The sequence below is a fragment of the Indicator indicator genome, chromosome 4, assembly GCF_027791375.1.
Source record: "Indicator indicator isolate 239-I01 chromosome 4, UM_Iind_1.1, whole genome shotgun sequence".
NCBI classification, from domain to species: domain Eukaryota; kingdom Metazoa; phylum Chordata; class Aves; order Piciformes; family Indicatoridae; genus Indicator; species Indicator indicator.
In genome coordinates, this window is record NC_072013.1 from 19,999,269 (window position 1) to 20,023,073 (window position 23,805).

The 23,805-nt window shown below is 40.8% G+C and overlaps 1 protein-coding gene across 1 annotated transcript in view; it reads right to left on the bottom strand.

Annotated features, from left to right (window-relative positions):
* Positions 1 to 15,345: 15,345 nt before the first annotated feature.
* The window catches only part of SYNE3 (spectrin repeat containing nuclear envelope family member 3), a 32,753-nt gene continuing 24,293 nt past the window's right edge, over positions 15,346 to 23,805 (bottom strand). Inside the window, exons 16-17 of the mRNA XM_054400314.1 lie at positions 23,368 to 23,406; positions 15,346 to 15,576 (exon numbers count right to left, since the gene is read on the bottom strand). Coding sequence (XP_054256289.1) covers positions 15,379 to 15,576; positions 23,368 to 23,406 — 237 coding nt within the window. The 3' untranslated portion in view covers positions 15,346 to 15,378. The remainder of the gene's footprint in view (positions 15,577 to 23,367; positions 23,407 to 23,805) is intronic.

Consider the following 23,805-nt stretch of genomic DNA (forward strand, 5'->3'; position numbering starts at 1 on the left):
TGTTTGTACTTTTGGGGGCTTAGTGGTTGACAGCTCATAGGAAAGCACAGGACTACATGGTCCAAATAGCTGAGGGAAGTCAAAGACCTTGGATAAAGCTCAGTGTGTTCACAAAAGCATCAGGGAACCTAGTCCACAGGCTCACCAAAAAAATTGTAGCAGTACTCCTGCAGCAGGAACCACCTGTGAAGGCCTTTAATGTCAGAGATCCTGGCACAGTCTATTTCATAAAGATTCAGGAAAGAAATCAGCAATTGAAGGTTGATAATGAGATGGTTGGATGCTAATGAGAGTTGTGCATCTGCACATATATGCTGCAGTGATTACTCTTTGGAGAGCTCAGCAGTGGTTAAACTAATACACTGCTTGCTCACCACATGTGATCTGCATTAGCACAAAATCTGAGGTTCTCAGAAAATTCTTTTGTCTTATCAGGTTGGGGATTCAGGGAAATCCCACAGAGTGGCAGGGGCCAACACTGTAAGAAATCCTACTGGATCATACTATGATTTAGCAAATTCACATTTTCTTTAGATGCAGTAGAATTCTATTCAAAGAACTGTGCAGTCCAAGAAAACTGACATTTTCCATTAAATTTTCCAGGGCTACAGTGAAGTAGGTACGTTCAGCATGACCTGTTTCCAGTGGCACATGAGCAGAGAGGCAGGCAGCAGTAAATTTTATCCTTGCTTCATGTGTTCTGGGTGTTTATAGGTCAGCCCAAATAGTCTGATGGTGAGAAATAAGCACAGCAAAAGTGTGAAACCAGAAAATAGAGAATAACTTAAAAGTCCTTAAAAAGAAAAACTGTGTGTTTATTTACTACATTATAACAGCAACATAAAATATATTTTCATTACAAAAAAAAAAAAAAAAGACACATGCAATAAAATATTCTGACTTTATAATACAATTCAACATAGTTAATTAGTAGCAGTGGAGCATCACAGAACAGTCACAGGGCTGGAGTTTGGGCTGAGGAATTTCCAGTCTCTTTATCCTACTTGAAAATAGCTAAGCCACATCAATATTTTGTCATCAAGGGATAAACTTCTGGAATAATGTGGCCTGATCACAGAAGATCCCAGCTTCCCTTTAACTCCCTGAAGAGTTTTGCAGAATCAGAATTTTCTAATTGGAGAAAATACTATGCTTCTGGCAAAGCTGAGGAATACAGAGCATCTTCCAGGCAAAGAGCAGAATCCTTCCATGTTACACCACAGCCAAGGTACAAAGCAAGGGCCTCTGCTTCTCAGGCGTAGAGAAGCCAAGGTTGTGAGTCACTCTAAGTGTTCTGAAGAAGGAAATCATGCCATTTTCTGCAATATTTTACTGCAGCTTTCTGGATAAATCCAGAATACACAGGAGTACACAGTGCAGAAAACACAGAAAGTTGTCCTGCAGTCCTCAAGTATAGCCTTTTAACTGGCTAAAAGGCTTCATTCTTCATTAGAAATGACTTTATTCTGTCACTGCTATTTCACACATCATAGGCTCTTACTTGCACTATTTCTATGATGGTTTTAAGACTGTCTTTTTAATTTTTCTTCACAGAGTTCAAACAGAGAAAATGAAAGAATGTAAATAAATCACTATTGGGTGTAAGAAAGCAAAATAATGATTATTCTAAACACTTCCATTGGAGAGCTAGAAATGTTGAAGAATCTCTACTCAAAACAAGGCTGGGGAGTGGGGCAGTCTCAGCTTGCTTGGCTTCTGTCTGCCTGCTTCTTCTTTTCTGGTTGAAGATAACACACTGACCTTGACCAGCTAAGTCTAACAGCCTCTCTGCTTCCTGACTCTCTGCCTTCTGCTGGAGGCCCCTTGGGGAAAGGCCCCTTGGGGAAGAAGCACAGCCCTCGATGGGAGGGGGAAGCCAGGGGGCTTGGTTATATTCTTCTGTTGATTGTACATATTTGTAAATGTTGTGAATAGTGTATATTTGTACACATTCATTGCATTTCATCATAGATTGCAGTTTTGCTTGTAAATACAGCTTTCATTTGCTTCCAGACTGAGCTAGCCTGGTTATTGTCGGTGTGGGAGGGCGATTTCAGCTCTTACACTGTTACAATTTCTCATGCAATAAAGTCCTAAACAGTGTGAATAAACGATAGAAAAAGGCTCCAAAATGGCACCATTTATGGGGTAAGTTTGCGTGACTTTCACTTAGGACTTTTTAGGAAGTGTCATGTAACACTGCCCAGCCTTTCACAACAACGACCTGACTCCTTTACATACATCTTGCATAGCATAACACTAAGGATGACTTAGCTGTAACAATTTAAATAAAAAATAACATCAGCCTTTAGAGGCAGCTGCATTTTTATACAATTTCATAGAGTCGGCATATAGAAGCTTACAGCTCTTTGATATGATTCTAGCAAATAGAAGGATATATATGACAACAAAGAGTTTCAAAACTACATGGAAATCTGTAGAATAATATATATATATATATATATAAATTCTGAACACAAGCAATTGGCAGTTTAGAAAAATATGATTGTTACAGTCTTTCTGAATCTGTAATTGTAAAAAGAAAGGATTTAAAAAAATAAGTTCAACTTTTCAAAAAGTTGTATTTTTTACTAAGAAAATAGACTGGTCCACATTTCCCTGAATAAGCCAGAAAGGTTAAGGAAAGGTCCAAGCAAGAGAAGGAGTCTGACTTGGACTTGATATCAGCTGTGATAACATGCACATGTACAGAGACAGCTGCTTGGCTCCAGTGTTATTTACCTTAGAAAAGAGCCTAATTCATCACAATGAATTTAAAAATCATAAATAGCATGACAAAAGTGGAACTGGTCCCTGCAAGGCAAGTAATTATATTCATACAAGCAAGAAGTGACATCAATCCAGTTATTTTCTTCTGACAGTTAAAAGGTATTTTGTACCCAATGTTACATTGAACAGCACATGTATAAACACAGATTATTATTACAGACTCTACTATCAGCTACTATACATAAACAAGAAGAGATGTTCATGCTGTAATTGCCTCTAACGTTTTTGTTCTACTTGAATATTAACATTTACAAGAAGCTGAGGTGGAGACCTGAACCCAAGCCAGGATTCCAACATGCAAAACGAAGAGGGTTCACAGGAAGGTTTCTGATCCCCTCACCACCCCCAACCCCCCGCTGCCATTACCAGCATTTGGAAGCAGATAGGAGCTCTGAAGAATTTAAAATCATTCACAACATGAGTTTCTCGTGTTAATAGCCTTAGGTTACCTCTCTGCCTAGAAGTGGGTGATCTAACATGGGACACACCAGTGAAATTTTAATCCGCACCAATAAACTTCCCATTTGTGAAGATTCAGTTTTAGTTCCAGGTCACTTGTAAAAGGAGGTGGCAAAAGGTGCCTCAGTATTTGCTGATTTTTAAACTAAAAGCAAAGAACTGTTTGATTGCAGAAACTTCACTCCAGGCTGTTTTGAATAATTATTTAATATATCAGTTAAGAACTTCTTATTAATTCTGTTCAATGTGAGAGTAAACTCCCTTTTTTTGGTGAAATATATGGGATGTTTACTCACCCTATATGGGAGTCTTAGCACATTTCCTTAAGCTTTTTTCTAACTTGAAACTAAACAAAAGCACAAAACCTAATGGAAACAAGATTGATGGAGTGTTGGTAAAGGGATCCAAGACTGTTTATAATCCAGCCTTGTGAATTAAATTGGGCCCAAGACGGCCAGTTGCTTTGAGGAGCGAGGACAGGCCCTTCTGCACTGTACATTGGTTGTATTGCTAGTGAATAACAGTGCAGCTTCTGGGTCTCCCACCAGTTCCCAATCTCAATGGAGTGCTACATCTTCCAAACCAGCAGAGGCAGAAAAATGCAACACTCACATTATTGCTTGTGTAATCACTTCACAGTGGTCCAGTATACCCAAGTAAACAAATGAGAAACAGGTATGTTGCTGGCAGGGAAGCTCTGAGGCCGGGCAGGTGTGCCCCCCTGGAAATCACCTGATAAACTCAATTAGCACAAACTAAAAGAAAAAAAAAAATGAAAATATGACACTGATCAAAAGGAATACATCTGCTGAGACAAAAATGACCACCAGTCTTGGAACAAGATAATAGTGTGTCTTCTGCCTTCCAGTCAAGCACATGTACAAAATGGAGGCTGGCATAGTTAAGTACATGCAGCACCCTGATATTTTCAGGAACAGCCAGTGCTCAAGCAGTAATTCCCAGGTAAAACTCTTATGGGGTCTGATCTGGGAAGGTAATGGGAAAATCTACTTGGGTGCTTTTTGCCTTAGAGACTGAAATTCTAACTTCAAGCTTACTAAAAATTGCTAAAACACATACCTCTGAACTCTTCCAGCTTCCCTGTAAGACACAGTTTCTTCTAAGAGCTGCACTTGAAAGTTCCATTGAAGTGGAATGTCAGCTTTAAGTAGAACAATAATTACACTCCCCATTATATATATACACACATACATAAATATGTACATTTAGATATATTTCATGGCAATGGAAAGCACCATACAGAGGCATTCATTCATATCTGCAGTGAAACCAAGTCTGTGGTGTTCAATGCTTATTGGACTTGACAAAAGAAAGAATTTGATTTTGAAGGCAAGAGTCACTTCAGGAAAAATAATAGCTCCAACCCCTGAATTCTACCTGGAGGCCTCCTAGTCAAGTGCCGATGGGGGCGGGTGGCACCGCAGCCTTCCTTCAGTTCCCAGCCTCGCAAAATTCACTTCCCCCTTTTAACATACAGCTTTTGATGATGGAAAAAGGATCTATAATAAATGGCTTGCTATAGGGCGTGACAAACGAGTTGTGAAATCAGTTCATTAAAAGCAACCTTTTCCTTTTTTTTTCATTTTCCCCCAGCTCAAGAAGAAAGGGTCCTGGCTTATAAGGGTATATAAACACTCCTGGCAGCTCAAGGGCACACACCCTGGAGCGTCCAGCCCCGGGCCCAGCAGTACAATGGAGGACTTACACAGGCAGTGACAATGTGAGGGTAAGAGAGCTGAAACCAGAAAGCGAGCCCTCCTCACTGACTGAGGGACAATATTCTGCATGCAACTGGATTGCACATCCAAACTTGCTTACAGAGATGAAGAGGAAAGGGTCTGGTCAGGCTATGGACAATGTAAATGGCAAGGCCTTCACTATTAATTATTGTTTATTAAATGACACCTTTGCACTCCTATCTGCAGATGTGAATATTAAAGGCAGTTCCTCAGCAAACACAAGGCAGATGATGGTAGGACATGACCAAGAGATTTGTAAGAGATGTCTGGCAAGGACCAGAGTCCCCTCAGATAGTGATGAACGTTTTTTGACAGAGAGGGCAGCAGAAACAGGCAGAGCATCTGCAGGAGAAACTGCAGCTGGGGAAAAATGTATTGAATTTCAATTTATTGAATCAGGACTTTTTTTTTTTTTTTTTTTGCTCTACATATGGAGGAAGAACTGGCATTGGAAAAAGTTACGAGAAAGGTGACAGGAATTATCAAGGGCATGGAGGAACTGTAACATGAAAAGAAGCAGAAAAGTCTGGGATGATTTACTTTGGGAAGGAAACAAAGCCAAATCTCCTCTACTCTGATAAAAGAAGCAAAGAAAAAGCATGGTGCTGGATAGGATAGTGCTGGACTTTCTGCTTCCTTGGATTCAATAATCAGGGTCCAAAGAAAGAAAATCAAACAACCCTTAGCCCTCAAACAAAGGTTTCTGATTAAAACATGGTTCTAGGAATACCTTTTTTCACACAGCTCATAGGAAAGATGTGGAAGTTACTGCTGTGAACAGCTGTGAAGCCAGAAAGCCAATAGCATTCAGTAAGGCACTGAACAGGCTCATCCCCCAAATCCAGACGATTAAAAGCAACAGCTACCATTTACTGGCAAAGGAACAGAAAGCCTCCTACTTTTGTCCTGTAATGAATTGCTAATTCCTAAGGCCTGAACAGAGACCTGCATGATTATCTTTTTATCTACAGGAACATTTCCTGCATCTTTGCCTGGAGCATCAGTGCCTACCACCTATCATTAATCTGTCACAGAAGGGTTTGATTTAGTAGTTTCTTCTGAATTTAATGACAAGAAATGAGCAGTCCCAAGACTCAAATCTCATCTAGAATGAAGGAAAGCCTCCTTGTACAGTCAGGGATGTGAAACTGGACAGTGCTGACAGACACTGTCAAAATTTTGTTTGGCAGAGCAGGATGGCAAGGCCTTGTTCCTGTGTCATTACTCCTGGGTTCCTCTCATTATGCCAAACGTACAGGTTCATCTCTTGCATCAAGATATCATGCTGCCTTTTGAGACCTAATGTCTCCTGTTGCCTCCACTGGAATGTTACACCCTCACTTGTGCAGTTTCATCTCACCCACGGTTTACTAGGAGGAAGGTAATGGTTAGCTCACAATGAACTAAATCTTGCAACTACAGAAGCAGCCTAGGTAACAAAGGTGCCATTTAGAGTGCTTGAATTGGTATATTCCTGACAGATACTCACTTTCTTTACAGATCTACTGCTATCTCTCTGGTAGACACATCTCCATATTTTAAACTGGTAGACAAGAAGTAATAAAAAAAATCAACTGTAAGATAGATTATTATGCTACATTCAAGAATCTTTGCGAAAAGAACCCACAATTCTTAAATGTATGTGTGCGAGTCAAAACACCTTGTGCATAAAAGACTCCTCACAGGTACCCAACACCTCTGACTAACCTGTTTATAACTTAATATAAACAACAGATAATTATGCTTAAATATGGCAAAAATAAAACTGCTTTTGAATGAATTGTGACGCCTGTACAAACAATGCTATCTTTACTGTTTTAATACACTGGTTTCTGAGAGTTGCCAACCACTGACAGACAGATTAAGGCAATAAACTTGTAATGGCTCAGAGCAGGTCAATGACCTGAGAATATCTGTGGCAGCCCTCAGTAATTCTGGAAGAAGTTGATATAGTTCATTGGGCAAATGTGTCTGCAGCAGCAAACTAGCAACTGACCAGCAGATAGAAAAGTCTCTAGAAGCAGTTCTTAAGCCAGCTGAGTACGTAACCTATGACCTGAAAGACACCTATGGTGTCTGGCAAAGAGACATTTATTAGAGTATTTCTATCAGCATTTCTTGAAACACAAAACTATCTCTCCAGTTTAATTTCAGTCTGTAATCTGCAGTTGATCCCAAAAGGCTTTTCTTGCTTTGGGAATCTACCATACAGCAGCTGTACTTTTTCTTGAGAAAAGAAGACAATGTATGCTCCTGTCGACAGAGTTGCCATACACAAACTCTTCAAATCTCATTAGTGCTAATGAGATGTGTACACACACATCCAGGTAAAACGTTTACTACTTAATACTGAAAAAGAGATCAGATGGAGGAAACTCCTATGGATCTAGAGCAACTGAAAAGAACATACTATTTCTGAGGGATTATCATCTGCCTAGCTAGTGACGGCCATTTTCTGGAGACATTTCTTCTCTCTGAGGTCTTCAACTACCTCAACAAAAACAGATTAAAGAGAAGTGGAAAGCCATTCAAAAAAATTCAGTGATCATCAGGTGTTTTTACCAGTTGGGCTAGCAGCTTTCTTTTGAGCTCTAAATGTTTGAGTTTAGTAAGTATCTTGATCAGGGCAGACAAGCTAGTACTTGGCAGGAATCATGAATGCTCTGGGGATTTTGTGCTAAGAGGGAAATAGAATGCTTTCAATGTGTTTACCCAGAACTGAACATGTTTTTCATACATATTTCTGGAGAGGGCATATATAAATAATATTTAATACAATCTAAATAACTATCTGGTACCAGAGAAAGGAATATTAATAGACATGTGGCACAACAGCAATTTTCTACCTCACTGTACTGCAGTCAAGTAAAATTCTGTTGAAAGCACATGGCTACAAAAGCAATTATAATTTATAAATTTGGCTTGCTTTCACCCCAAAGGCTGGGGTTTGAAGGGTGCCTTTGGGACTGTGCAGAATCCTTACTTTAATGCATGGGCACTGGAGTGGAGGATTTTGCCTTCAACACTGATGAGTCATTAACGTGATCAATCAAACACTGGGTCCGATAGTGCAGACAAAAGAGCTCAGGGAGATGCACAAGAGCTCTGCTCTGTGGACAGGCTGGGTATCACTATGCAGTACAGGGTATGTGGCCTGAACCAGATACACAAACAATTTACAAGTTCAAACACATTCAATCTATTTCAGAGGGTTTTAGCACCATTTGACAGTGGTTGGATCTGGATTAAAGGAAGGCAAGCCCTCAGTTGTGGATGCTTATATGTTTTGTACATCCTAGGTTTTTGGCAAGGGATGCCTGAAGCCATCTGTAATGCATCTCAGATACATAGGGACGTCAAACATCATGAGCTGGGAATTTTACAGGCACAAAAGTGAGGGTGTAATGCCCAAATCATGTATGAGAAAAAATTCAGGCACAAAGAACAGTGCTCATATTTTAGGGACAAATTTGAAACAGTATGATTTAGTTTGCATTTGAGGAAACCAAGATTCTGGTTTCCTGGAAATTGAATTAGGAAGTTTGTTTTCACTATTCCAGTAACTCATTTGATTAATACTTACACACACTTCCAGGAATCAGTATCACAAACTTCTCAGGAAAAACAAACAAACAAACAAGAGAATAAAAAATGAAAGCAAATTTTGGATTTACATTTCAAGCTCACTTCAGTGATTTTTTAAATAATTCTTTCTTTCTTTCTTGAAAAATGTCACACCTGTGTTGGACAGGTAAGGTCAATGACATTATGGAAAAGTGAAATTGTTCTGAGTGAGTTGAACAGCCAAGTCCTGTGCTTGGATAGTTTCCATTGCAAAGAAGTAGAAAGATTCATCAGTTAAGTGAGATATTTAGAGTACTCAAATTAGTGAGAATGGATTTGCTGAGATGCAAAGGAAAAATTTCCAAGATTACAAACAAGGGACTTACAGAATAAATTGAATGCAAACCCAGCAGCAAGAGTGTGTTTCTAATTTAGTGTTTATTTTAAACCTGCCACAACACTGAAAAATCAAGGTGATGATGCAGTTCTTCTGTTACGGTCCTCTGCATAGAAATTTTTTCCCCAGCTGCATACTCCTGTAGTGTCAAATGCGTTTGTGAACCCATAAAAATCATCCAGATCAGAGAGAGTGGGCAGAAAGAAATCAGATCTGAGATTTTTGTGCTTTCATAGAAAAAAAAAACTTGTCTATCTCCCTACAGATTTTCTCTTCTGGTTATGTTTTCTTCATTATTTTTACTTTCTGTCTGACGCTTTACTTTCATTACCTGGAACAGCTCAGCAAAACTCAAGAGAAGTGCAATGCAGCTACACCACAGAGAAGTGCAAGCACAAGCACACTTATACGCAACCACACAGAGGGTTTTTGTAACTGTCTCTCTTCTCCCATACTTCTACTGCAGCAGTTAATTTAAAACGGAGATGTGTGATGATTAGCTCCTTGTTGCACAGCCACAAGGGTTTCTTCCCTCAGGGTTGCCAGCAGTTTGTTAGAGGAGCAGTACAGGAATGCACATGACTCTTGCACAGCTAATCAGAGGACAGAAAGAGGTTATGTCTTCCACCACCAGAAAGAAGTGTTCCAAAGAAAGAATTATTTTGCTACATTCCCTGATGAATTATAGCTCCTCTCATCTGGCTCCATCATGAAAGAAATCACAAGCCTTATCTTCCTTTGCTTCTCATGTAGATGTGAATGTCTTATCGCTCAGTGCACATTCTCTCTCCTTACCTTTCTGCTTGCAGCTCCCCTCTGCTCACTAGAGTTCTTTTGCTGCCTGCTGAGACTCAAGTTTTAATTTGCATCAGTTTGTTTCCTCCTCACACTTCCCTTGCACTCTACCTGAATGCCGTCACCATCCCCATTCTCTTTCCTCTGATTTCCACTCTTCACTTTTAGCAGAATTTTGGCGTTTTTCACAGAATCACAGAATGTTAAGGGTTGGAAGGGACTTCAAAAATCATCTAGTCCAACCCCCCCTGCCAGGGCAGGATCACCTAGTGTAAGTCACACAGAAATGTGTACAGGCAGGTTTTAAATATCTCCACAGGAGACACCACAACCTCTCTGGGTAGCCCATTCCACTGCTCTACCATCATCTATCCACCTGGTCATGTCCTCATAAAAGGCTATCAGGTTGGTCAAACATGTCTTTCCCCTGGTAAAGCCTGTTGACTGCTCCTAATGACCCTCTTACCCTTGATATGTCTTGAGATGGTGCCAAGGATAAGTTGCTCAATCCTCCTCCCAGGGATGGGGGTGAGGCTGACCCATCTATAGTTACCAGGATCCTCCTTCTTGCCCTTTTTGAAGACTGGAGTGACATCTGCTTTCCTCCAGCACTCAGGCACCTTTCCTGTTCCCCACAATTTACCTAACATGATGGAGAGGGGCCACCCATGACCACATTCCAGTCACATGAGCTGTCCCACCATGTCTCTGTGATTGCCACAAGATCATAACCCCTTGACCACATACAGATTTCTGACTCCTCCAGTTTCTTCCCCATGGTGCATGCATTGGTGTACAGGCATCACAGGGAGTGAGCTGTGCACCCTGATTCCTCTCTAGAGAGGTGGGAGGCTGATGTTTCCCTCTTGGCTGCTACTACCTCAGGAGGCCCTGGCTTATTTCTATGAGACTTTGGCTGCACTGCTGTATCCCCAGCATGCTTTAGGGCCACAGACCAAAGGCCTTACTAGTGCCCCATCCCACCAGCCCTAGTGTGTCCTCCCACAGCTTGTCACATTAAAGCCTGATACTAATATACCCCTCCCCCTTCACACCTAGTTTAAAGCCCTGTCAATCAGACCCACAATCTCCTGGGTGAAGACCAGAGAAAGGGTCTCACATTTCTATGTCAATAACTGCTCATATTTTATGTCAATAACCTCTTTTAATTGCTCTTGGGCTAACAGTCCTTACCTCCTCTCCACCTGTGCAGAAGATCAACAATGGGTAATAGTCCAAGGACCGCACTAGGCTAGGAAGTTTCCTAGTAACATTCCTAATCCAAGCTCCAGGGAGATAGCATACCTCTCTGTGAGAAGGGTCTGCCCAACACTGGACCCTCTGTTGCCCTCAGAAGGGAGTCACCTCTGACTATGACCCTTCTTTTTACCCCTTGCGGATGACATCCCAGGATGGTATCCTGGGATGCATCAAGAAGGGTGTGTGTCCAGCAGGTCTAGGGAGGTTCTTCTACCTCTCTACTCTGCGCTGGTGAGATCACACCTGGAATACTGCATCCAGTTTTGGGTTCCCCAATTTAAGAAAGACAGAAAACTGCTGGAGAGAATCCACAAGGATGCTGGAGAGCCACATGGATGATTAGGGGATCTGAGCATCTCCCCTATGAAAAGAGACTGAGAGCCCTGGGGCTATTTAGTCTTGAGAAGAGAAGACTGAGAGGGGATCTAATCAATGTCTATAAATATCTGAGGGGTGGGTGTCAAGTGGAGGGGGCCAGGCTCTTTTCGATGGTGCACACTAATAAGACAAGAAACAACATGTTCAAACATGAACATAGAAGATTTCACCTCAACATGAGGAGAAACTCTTTACAGTGAGGATGACAGAGCACTGGAACAGGCTGCCCAGGGAGGTTATGGAGTCTCCTTCTCTGGAGACTTTCAAAACCCACCTGGATGCATTCCTGTGTGGACTACCCTAAGTGATCCTGCTCTGGCAGGATGGGTTGGAACCAATGATCTCTTGAGGTCCTTTCCAACCTCTAATAAACTGTGATACTGTGACATTCTTATAGGAGCAGCAGGCTTTTCTGAATGTGGACATGCCTCTGGTGCAGGTTCTCCATCATCCATGCATTCATTTGGCTTGTCTTTTCCAACCAGAGCCTCACACCTCTTTTTTAGTGGCTGCCTTACCTTTGTTAGCTCCCTGGGAGCATGTCCATCTTTGTCACTGTTTGACTGTTCCTGAGAGTCCAGAGCCTTGTACCTGTTATGTAGGGACAAGTGGGAATTTGTGGGAGGCTGTGGTGGGAGTCGCCTGCTTGCTGTACTGGGACCTGTTTCTATTCCTCTTCATTGTGAGCTCTAACTGACAGTTGAATCTGCTTTGGGGAAAGCAGGGTGTGATTCCACTGGCCTATCTCTGACTCATACTGATGCCTCTCAGCCTGCTCACCTGCTCTTGGACTTCTCTTACCAAGCAGATGAGCTCCTCTACCTGGGCACATCTCCTGCAAGTGAGCTCTGTGCTGCCAGTCAGTCTCACCTCTATGCCTGGCAAAATCATGAGATCATGGAGCAGATCCTGCTGAAGGATTTGCTAAGGCATATGGAAAATGAAGAAGAGGTGATTGGTGTTAACCAACATGGCTTCATCAAAGGCAAATCATGCCTGATGAACTTGGTGGCTTTCTATGATGCCGTTACAAGCATCAGTGGATAGGGGAAGAGCAGCTGATGTCATCTACCTGGACTTGTGTAAAGCAATTGACAATGTCCTGCATGGTATCCTGGTCACCAAGTTGAAAAAGTATGGACTTGAGAGGTGGACCACTTGCTGGATAAGGAATTGGCTGGATGGCTGCACTCAGAGAGTTGCATTCAATGGCTTAATGTCTAAATGGAGACCAGTGACAAGTGATGTCCCTCAGGGATTCAGTACTGGGACCAGTGCTGTTCAACATCTTTGTCGGTGTTACAGACATTGGGATTGAGTGCACCCTCAGCAAGTTTGTGGATGACACCAAGCTGTGTGGTCTGGTTGACATGCTGGAAGAAAGGGATATGATCCAGAGGGACTTGGACAGGCTTGAGAGGTGGGCCCAAGACAACCTAATAAAATTCAACAAGGCCAAATGCAAGGTCCTACACCTGGGTCAGGAAAATCCCAAGCACAAATATAGGCTGGGTGAGGACTGGGTCAAAAGCAGTCTTGAGGAGAAGGACCTGGAGGTGTCAGTTGATGAAAAACTCAGCATGAGCTGGCAATGTGCACTTACAGCTCAGAAGGACAACTGCATTCTGGGCTGTATCAAAAGAAGTGTGACCAGCAGAATGAGAGAAGTGATTCTCCCCCTCTATTCTGCTCCTGTAAGACCCTACAGGGAGTACTGCATCCCTGAAACTACCACACCCCAGCATAAGAAGGACACCAAACTGCTCAAGCAGGTCCAGAGGAGGGCCACAAAGATGATCAGAGGGCTGGAACACCTCCCCTATGGGGACAGGCTGTGAGAGTTGGGGCTGTTCAGCCTGGAGAAAAGAAGGCTCCAGGGAGACCTCATAGAAGCGTTCCAGTACCTGAAGGAGGCCTAAAAGAAAGCTAGAAATGAGACTTTTGACAAGTGCTTGTTGTGACAGGATGAGAGGGAATGGCTTTAAGCTTGAGGAGGGCAGATTGAGATTGGATACTAGAAAGAAATTCTGTACAGTAAGGGTGGTGAGACATTGGAACTGGTTGCCCAGGGAAGTTGTGGATGACCCCTTCCTGGAGGTGTTCAGGGCCAGGCTGGATGAGGCTTTGAACAACCTGGTCTAGTGGAAGGTGTTCCAGCCCATGGCAGGAGGGTTGGAACTAGATGATATTTAAGGTCTCTTCCAATCCAAACCATTCTATGACTCTTTAATTCGTCCACAGAGCCTGTACTCTTGTCCTCTTTGTTCACTTGTGACTCCCTTTTTTAGGTTGTATAAATGGACACCTCACTTCTCTATCTTTAGCTAGTCCTCTCTCAGCCCTCTGTCTCATTTTGTGCCTATAATGGGCTCCTTGCTGCTATGCTTCCCTATTCTACCTGAATTTGCTTTTTTTAGCAAAACTTGCACTGTCTTATTAATGTTTGACTTCCTTCAGTCCCTCAGCTACTAAATTATTTACCAGCACAACAGACTTAATATTATTTTGGAACTTATGGGGAAAATAACACTGAATACACCACGCTGGTACCCAGAAGACAAGTTGCTCCCACAACATTGCTGGGATGGAAAAAGTAACTATTTATTTGGTTAAATTCCTGTTGCCTGATTTCTACTGAGGCCAAAAAGATGAGACAGTAAAAGATAGCTCCCAGAAATGGAACAACAGTTTAGAAATTATCTTTTCTCTCATGAGTCAATTAGATAAAACACCACTAAGAATGGTTTCACCACAGTAAAGTGAAAATTGTTTTATATTAAAGGCAATGTTAAAACATATATTTGAAAACTTCGTAAGTTAGGCATCAGGTTAGTTAAATAAATGACAATTTGCTATCCTCTTAGAGTTTAGACTACACAGAAGTCTAGGCCTGACTGTCTTTAATACAATCAGTTTATATCAGTTTAAAAAACCATTGATATAAAGACATCATAGGAAGGAATCTTTTTTTCCAGGGTGGTATTATTAAAGTACTTCTCACTTTTGCTTCACTAACACTGAGCCAGGCTGCATCTCACTGTTTATTCTTTATGAGCTATTACCAAATGCTTCTTTGTACAGTAAAAGAAAAAAAAAGCTAAACAACAAATAAAAACCCACAAACAAAAGACCTCCACAGCTTTTTAAATACAAAACCATGGATATGACATTTTGTTCAGTGCTCACAAATTTGTTCACAAAATTATGACTTGATTTTACAAGTTCTCCTGCTACAGAGATGTTAAAAAACCCAAACAATCTCTTTTCCCAGCTTTTTTCCTATTGTATTCTACCTGTCCTGATTCAAATGGGCTGGAGAACACAGCAACTGGAAAACAGACCTGGTGAAAAATAAGAACAAGAGGATGCCCACTCCCACTCCTACTGAGGTCAAGGGAAACATTTCCATTACCTTCTGCAGGAATTGCATCCAGATAAAAAAAAAAAGAATAGCTCAAGAAGAAGAGTCTCAATTTTCCTCAGACTGAATGTCAACCACTGTAACAAAAAATTATTTTACTTTACCTGCTTTCCAGGTTGTACCCTGATGCATGTTTGTATCTTCTTATACTTGCCCTAACTTTGGTTGTAAACAGCAAGAATCTGATTTTTAAAATCATGACAATAACACCACAACAACATCATTATTCAGTGTCCCTTGCTGAGAGCTGACAGAGATAGAAACATTGGAGGATTATCCTTAAACAGTGGATGAGTGGATGGTGGATACTAGTTTGACCACAGATATGCATTTTTATATATATACATACATACACAATCTCTATATACACATTATAAATAACAAAATATTGTTAAAATATTTATTTTGCTCAAATAACTGGTTAAAGTGGACTAACCTTATGTTGCATTTATGTGACCTACCCAGTTGCTGGCCTTGTTAGAAGTCCTAAAATCTACAATACTTGCAGTTGTTAAAACCAAAGTATTTCTGTAACTTCATGCCACACCAGGAAGTTAGGTTGGAGGGGGGCGCTCATATCTCAGCATCAGGTTGAAGGACCGAGCAAAGTTGTTGGCCAGTGTGCAGCTGTGGGTGTCTTCTGCCAGGGGTAGGATGAAAGCCAGAAACAGCAAGAGCAAAAGGAGTAGTTGCAATGGTAGTGCTACCCAGCACACTCGACGCAGGAATGAGCACACGCTTCCACGGTGCTTCTGAAAAACACAAAACCAAAATGCAGCTCATAAAAACCAGACCTGGGAGGTGCATTTCAAACACATCATGCTGCCAGGCAGAGCAGAACAACCACCCATGTTATCCTTGCCCTGGGATCCAACCTGGGTGCTTTGAATGCTGCAGCTGACTAAAGGTGGTGCTTTAATGTCTTTTAGAGGAGTATTTCACTCTTCAAGAATTCACTGCTGCAAACTGTTGTCTTCTAGAAGAATAACAATGTTGACTTTCTAGCAGAAGAAAACAACTGCCTCCAAGTCCATTTTCAAGTTACAAAGTGGTGGTTACAAATACTCATGCCAAGGTTGCCTACTGCATCCACACAAACAAGCTATCCACTGAATAGACAGTGAGGCGGATTGAAAAATGGCTTAAAGATAGAGCTCAGAGCATTGTGGTCAGTGGCACAAAGTCTAGTTGGAGGTCTGTAACAAGTGATGGCCCCCAAGGGTCAATACTGGGGCCAGTCCTATGCAATACATTCCTCAATGACCCAGATTAAGGGATAGAGTGCACTTTCAGCAAGTTTGCTGATGACACAAAACTGAGAGGCATGGCTGACACACCAGAAGGCTCAATATCTGTCTTTCCATTTATCTCCTTCCACCTATAAACCAGTGGGAAATAGCTGGCTTTTCCAGGTGTGTCTCATCTATGTTCCTGCCACAGCCTGGGAGTAGGTGTCTTATCCTCACTGTGGTTTGCCCTTGGCTTCGTAAGATAACCACATGGCCAGTTAGTCACTCATATTTTTCCTACTTCCTTTACTGATCCAGCATTTGATTCAGAGTGGGTCACTGACTGCCCTGATCTCTAAAACAAAAACTATTAAAGCAACTCTAGGAAGTTGGATGAGACTGAAATATTATTAAGTGCCATGGGCTTTTTGTTTGTTTGTTTGTTTTTTTAACTACTGGAAGGAGCTGTAAAATAGTATTGCCTTTCAAAGCTTATCCTCAAGAAAGAAAGAATGAATGAATGTGAAATGGCTTTATTAACCTAATGCTTGCTCTCCTGGGAGCTTTCTCCAGGGTAACATATTCAGGCTAAGCGTAGTAGATTCCAGCATTAGAAAAGTCAGTACAGGGACATTTACCTGCGGGCAGAACTTCAGAGAAGGTGAAATATTTTATCTACTGCTTCTCTCCCATCTGCTTGCTGGGTCTGTAGGCATTTGTGTTTGATGAACTTCTGTCTCTGCTGCCCAGCTTCTTTGTTTTATCATATGGTAAGGTCAAAATCTTGTATTTCTGACTCCATTTGTTGCCATGGAAATGACTCTGCTATCGCAAGCATGGTATTATGATGTCTCTGCAGGACTGAAGATGAGGCACACAAGGTTTGGTGCTTTTAGCAAATTTGCAATGATAAGCCCTTAATATATGAGGGCCCTAACCTGTACACACTGAAATCCATGGGAGATTTACCATTAACTTCAGTGCCTGCAAGAAGATTATGTACAGAGACAACTAAATAAAGTCAAGATTGGGAACTACTTATTCATGGAGCTCAGCAGATACTCTTACAAATGGATTCATTACTTATATGCTCAGGTTCTCGTGTTGTGTACATGAAACCTGCATTATCTCTGTTGGTTTGTGCTTGCAGGAAAGATTTGTGATAAGATCTGGGTTTTAAGTATCTTGGGTAGTATTGCTACATGTGTTGTAAGTAGGGGATAGAAAATTTTGGAGGAGACAGGGTAACTTTTAATAGGAGAGATGATACAGTTGGGAAAAGCAGGAAAGGTTTTGAGCACTAATTCCCTCTTCAAGTGTGAAAAAAAGAAGCATTTCAATTTCACTAAGTCAAGGCTTTTTTTTTTTTTTAGGTCTGTGCTGTGAGAAGGAGAAGCTTTAATGCTGTGGTGATCTGAGATTATGGTACCAAAAGGGAATTAAAGAGGCCAAGGTTCAAACCTCTGGTCTGCTGGGTTCAGAGTGATCAAGACTGTATGAGTCTACTTGGAGTCAGGATCATACTCCCAGCCATTTAGCACATAATTTGGGGTTAGAAAAGCACAGTCTGGGACAATTCCACCTTTGCAAAAGACAGTTTGAACATTTAATTTTTCTAGGAGATCAAAGGTGGGAAACACAACCCTTGTTACACAGTGGAATTCCCCTTCCCTAATGACTCCAGCTACTTGCATCAGTGCAACTACTACCCAGCACCCATAGTATCTGCAGTGTGTGTGTCAGATTTAGGCTCCACAACATATTCTGAAATAAAATCTTCCTCTGAGGAAAGCTGGCAAAGCTCCAGTGAAGTCAACAAAACTTTAATTTCCACCATCTTAGAATAACAGCTTGAATACCTGGGTATCAAGCCAAAGTGTCAGAGACATTTTTGAAACACACATGGAAAAGGAATAGGTTGATATTTAAAAAGAAAATATACTTTTAAAGTTCACCATCAAGGATAAACATTCTCCCTCAAAACAGCAGGACAAGCAAGGGCTGTCAAGAGGTAGAAGGCTGTGTTTTGTGTAATGCTAAATGCATGCTTGTTACTAAATGAACTGCACTGGCTGTGAACATTCACATTTGTACTTGATTCACATTGAGATGTTTGAACGACAAGCATTGGTTGAGATCTAGGGAGTCCTCAGCACTTAAATCTGTTTGCAGTTAATAACTCCTGACCAAATGCACTGTGAAAAATGACTTGGATGGGATACAGCAGAAAAGTACTTTAGAACTTGCTACATAATATTCCTGTGTAAATTGCTGAAGTGTTTTACTAAAAATCAGTGCAGTCCCTGGTTTGCCAATGACCACATTCCAGGAGATATGAAAACACGCAGTTAATCTAGCTATTTGAGGGAGCAGAGGAATATAGTATCTTATACCATGCTCATTAAAGGATTTTTGCTGCTGCTTGTATGTCACCAGCATGCCTGACAAAAATCATACTTGCACCACTCAATCAGTGATCCAGCAGAGAAAAAAAGATTTAGTCTGTATTCATTCCTCTAACCTTTGGGCACTTCACTGAGAGACTATCCTGGGAAATGCACTACTGCCTGAAAACTTCTGCTCTCCCCACAATGGCACCAAACCTAGTGTCTTACAGACACTATACAGAGACACCAACAGCCATGCTTCTTCACGCCAGTGCTGCACCCAGCTCAAGTATCCTATATTCTACAGCAAAAGGCACAGATATGTAAGCACTAAGGCAAGAATAAATATTTTCTCCTTACTAGTCTCAGCCTCCAATTGCTTTGAGCTCAGGTAGTCTGATGTAGCTTGCCCATCTAATTAACAGTGGGTGAATCTTCCTTCCAGATACATGTCCAGTTTCCCCTTGAACCTATACAGACTATACAAAGTCCTCAATATCCTTCAGCAAGAAGTTCCACAGGTCACCCAACTGGCATTAAGAACAAATTCCTTGTGTTAGCTTTGAACCTGGCTCCTAGTTCTTTCTTGTAGAAGAGATAGAGAGTCAAGCCCCATCTACACACTCAGCACCATGCATGATTTTGTAAATCCCTGAGTTAAATGCTTAGATGTGATGAATCCAGGCCTGCTTCCCAGAGGGAATATAACAACATAATGGGCTTAAACTACAGCAAAAGAAATAGAAGTACATCTTACTAAGAAGAGACAGGCCTTGGAAAGGATCTTCTACATTAGGTGATCAACATTTCATTATTCTAAAAATAAACAGAGCTGGCAGGAAAGCTGCAACAGCATTTTACCATACATCCCTTTCAGTCTAAATATAAGCATCAAGCACCACCGCTTTTTTTTGGTAAAGCAGTTGCCTTATCAGTGATATTTTGCCTCTGAGAGGCGCTGGGTTTCTGCCACTTGAGATCCCAGTGGGTACTAATTCAGCTATCACTCACAGAGGCCAAGAAGAAACCAGTTTCAGGGGGAGCATAGGCTGCTGTCTCAAACCAAAGAAAATTAGACTTTTACTGCAATGTGAGTTTGGAGCTGACCTCCTTATCAGTATCCCTCTCAATGATAAGCAACACATTGCAAATCACAGGTGGTCTTTTCAAAAGGGAAATATTTTAGGGGAGTTGAATACTACTGTTGCCACGGAACTAAGCATCCAACCTGCTCTTGGTCAAAGCTATGGCTCATTCCCATGCAGCACTACAGAAACTAAGAGGTGGATACAGTTGATCAGAGGTTATGCAGTCTCTGTAAAAGGACAGTGAGCCACTTGGTTCAGAACTATAGTTTTCTTAAACGCAAACACTGACCAGGTTAAGCAACTGGCAGGGAGGAATGAATAAGAATGATTGGGACTCCCTTTGAGTCCTGTGCTTATCACTCTCCATCTCACAAAGAACTACCAGCATGAATGTGCTGAAGGAAGGTTAACTGAAGTCACACAAGAAATTTTAGCTCTGACATTTTCTGTCTTCAGATTGCTTGACTTTGCAATCTTAACTTTCTTCTCAGTTCTGAAGAGCATAAGTGGATATATGTAAATAAATAAAAAGGAATATAGGCAAATTAAAAGCTTTGTTTTCTCCCTTAGGGGAGATTCTGGAGTACTTCAACATGGCTGGATTCGAGAAGCTAGAATCTTTGATGAAGGCTTCATTTAAAAGAAAGAGAAAACAAAGAAAAGCCATCAGTTTGTATCTGAGGTTTCAGCAGTCAGTATGGCAGAATTTCTTCTGCAAAGTCTCTTAGAACTAAGTAGTGTACCACATACTGCTGTAGCACAAATGGATTTATATAGGTCAGCTTCTGTGTGCATGACATTTTTAGGAGAAGCATGCCACAGGACAAGGGCTATAGCCTGATCTGTTAAAGTAGCACTTTCAATATAGAGGCACCACTAACACAGGCATGTACATATGATGCTGTGCATTTCTGCAATGTGACTTTCTGCCATGAAGAATTCTTATCATATCTGTGCTTGGGCAGAGCAGAGCACACCACTGCTTTCTTCTAAGCGAGCTGTGGCAGCTCTTGCTTTGCAGAGTTTTCTGAGTGACTGCATTAATTTGATTGACTCCAGATCAATGGTGTCTCTAAATAAGATTAAATTACATGTTACTTCTGTCTGTGTGTAACAGGAGATTACCCTGAGCAGAATCTCAAAGGAAGCAATTAGCCGACCACTGATGTAATGAATCCTAATTATTTTGTTTGTACAAACAATAACACCAGAATAATTTGTTTAGCTAGGAATTGTAATTACTCTGTGCACTTGAGAAAATAAATTAAACAGTGCTACCTAGACCTGTAAATAATGAGCCTTTGACTTCCTATTTATGCTAAGAATGCTCATGGAATATTTTCAGGTAGCTGGGAGCCAACCTTTGAAAGTAACCTTTACCATAGTTATTACTGAGCATTTGCTTGATTATTTCCTTGGGTGTGCTAGGTGCCCTGCAGAAATATCCATCTACATTGCCCTGTCACTGGCACCTGCTAAAAATTCACTGCAGCCAGTGCAATTTCCTGCAACTGTTTTTTGTTAATCAACAAGAAGTCACTCACATAGCAATCATTAGCCCATACTGTTCCTAAGGGGACCAGTAGCTAGGGGCATGTCCTCAGCGAAGGATGAATGGTCAGAAAAAAACCACATTAATATACATGGAGCAAGGCTCTATTCTGCCCAACATTTGACCGTAAAAGCTAGAAATGGAACAAAACCAGAAGGCAATGGAATTGTACTGGCCACAGATAGGTGTTCCCCTTCTCCAGGTTGATGTGCTGCTGCTGCAAAACATTCACAGCTCAAACAGGAGAGACAAGCAGTCACCAAGGACCTCATGCTGCAGAAAGCAGAGGTCAGTCCAAAACCAGATTAAATCCTGCCACCTCTGCTCATTTTGTATGACTCAAATGCATGAATGAACTGGCAAACTAGACATAATCTAATCCCATTACATGTAGATTCACTGGATATTGCAAGTACAGTGATGCAGCCCCCAGCCCTACATACTTTCTGCAGATATTAGCTCCTGAGATCAGCCATTCTCTCAGGGTAGTTGGTTTCTTTCATCATGGTTTTGAAAAGATATCCAAAACACACAAAAACTTACTTTGATTTCCAGACTTTAGGTATTAAATCTCAACTTAAAATAAAATTCAAACCCACAAGTTCTGCAGTTGGTTTGCTCTTCTACTCTTCGTCTCTTCTGAATAGTGATGCACCCAAGAGGGATCAACATTATTTTTTGTTTCTCTTGAGTCATGCTCAGCCATCTTAAGGCAACACAGACTCACATCGTGATAAAAGCCTTAGCCTGAATGAAAAAAAGACAACTCTGCTAATAGCACTTGGATTCTCATTGCAGTGAGACTGTTTAAACACAGAATGAATGCTCTAAAGTCAGAAAAATCACAGGAAAGTGAACAAGGTGTGAGTTACTGCAACACTGGCTGAAGGGAAAGTGTAAATCACTTGGTGTAATGGGAGCCATTTTCTTCATGCTTATGAGTTATTTCAGTTTTTTGTTCCTTCCTACCCCAAGCTGTTTCTTTTTGTTTCTGTTCAGTAGCTATTGAAAACTCAAAGGATGTTTTCTTTGTGTGTGTGTGTGCTCTTGCTGTAGGCCTAATTGACAAATGTTTGCTGCCTGCCATTATGTTATTCCAGAATCCTTGAAAATTCACTGAAGACTTAAGTCTTCTTCTGGAATATCCCTTTAGGCTTCTTCTAAGGAAAAGCAGCACCAGTAAATGTTTGTCTGCCTGTACACCAAATACAACAGCCTGAAATACTCTGATGACCTTACTGGATGGACAACAGTACCGAACAATTAATGCTGTACCAGAGAGAGAAGAGGAGAAACTGAGGGTTTTCAGGAAGGCTGAACTGGGGTCAAAACTATTCAGGGCATGTACAAAAACTACCTTAAATTGGCCAGTGTTTTGCCAGGGAAAAATATTGGAGATGCTATTCCACATCTGAGTACCAGAGGAATCTCATCAGAATTGATTTCTGCCCATACGTAGAAGTGCACTGTCCTGCACCTTTTAAATATTGGTCTCTTCTAAAGGGATACTGCAACAGGAGAAGTCAAGGGTTTGATTTAGCTTAAGATGATTATATGATTATGTTCCTCTAACACGTTATTCATTCAATCTAGTTTGTTTCAGGCAAATAAAGCCTCATTATTCTTTCTCTTCTGAAAACAAACAGAAGGTGAGATGACAATAAAAGCAGAAGCTAACTGTTTAGCAACAAAGCAAACTGTGACAAAGACTCAGTTCAGCAGCACCCAGGTCAACAGAAAAACTTGTTGACTTTATGAAAATGGGATCGGAAATGCTGCTTGAGTTTAATAAGAAGCTGGCAGCACTTTGTTTTCTTCAAGCTTCTTCTTATCATCTCATCTAGTTCTTCTGTTTCTTGTGTCATCACTTCCAAAAGAAAATCCCTCACAGAAGGGATTCTGCCGCTTAGAATAAGGATTAGTCTAATAACATTAGATGAACCTCTTGACTTTCTCTTTTTTTTTTCATTAGAAAAAAGGTGGGCTGAATGATCCAAAGCAATTGTTTCAGAAATACCTAAGGAATCAGAAGTCCCATTTTCAAAATTATTCCAGCCACCTGAACTCTAAACCCTTTAGAAAGAGATTTGCACTCTTCTCAGTCTTTTTTGAAAAAGTAAGTTAATACAGCATGTAGATCTGAAAAAAAAACCCAAACTTCTAATTTAATAGAGCCTCTTAATAAACAAATTAATCTCAGGAATCTTTAGAATAGTTTGATTAAAATAATTATCTGCAAAATATCTGATCAAGTATTTTTTAGGTTAATGATAGGAAAGTGTCATACCTTTTTTAACCTGTCAGGTTCTTCCAAAGTTCCAGGACTCTGTTTAGAATAATAAATAAACAAATAAATAAAATTGAAAAAATAAAGAGAATCATGAAGTTAAGATCCCAGTGGAGAGTTGAACATATATAAATGAGTATTCACTTCACAAGGGATATTTCTTTCAAATTACAGCATTTTTTATTTAATGAGCATTTTAATACACACAGCAAGCTGAAATATCCTCAGGTATTTAACCAGTTGAATCAGATGAGCAGACTCCTAGTAATAGCTTTGACTTTGCTGACACCTATTGACTCTATTTATGCTTACACAAGGTTTTGGTTAACAAAGCATAAATCATTACAATCAATAGCAAATGTTTCTTAGAAATATGCTCTTTCTTAATAGAGGTCATGCTTACCTTTCATGCACTTTAAAGGATTTGTATTTTAAATA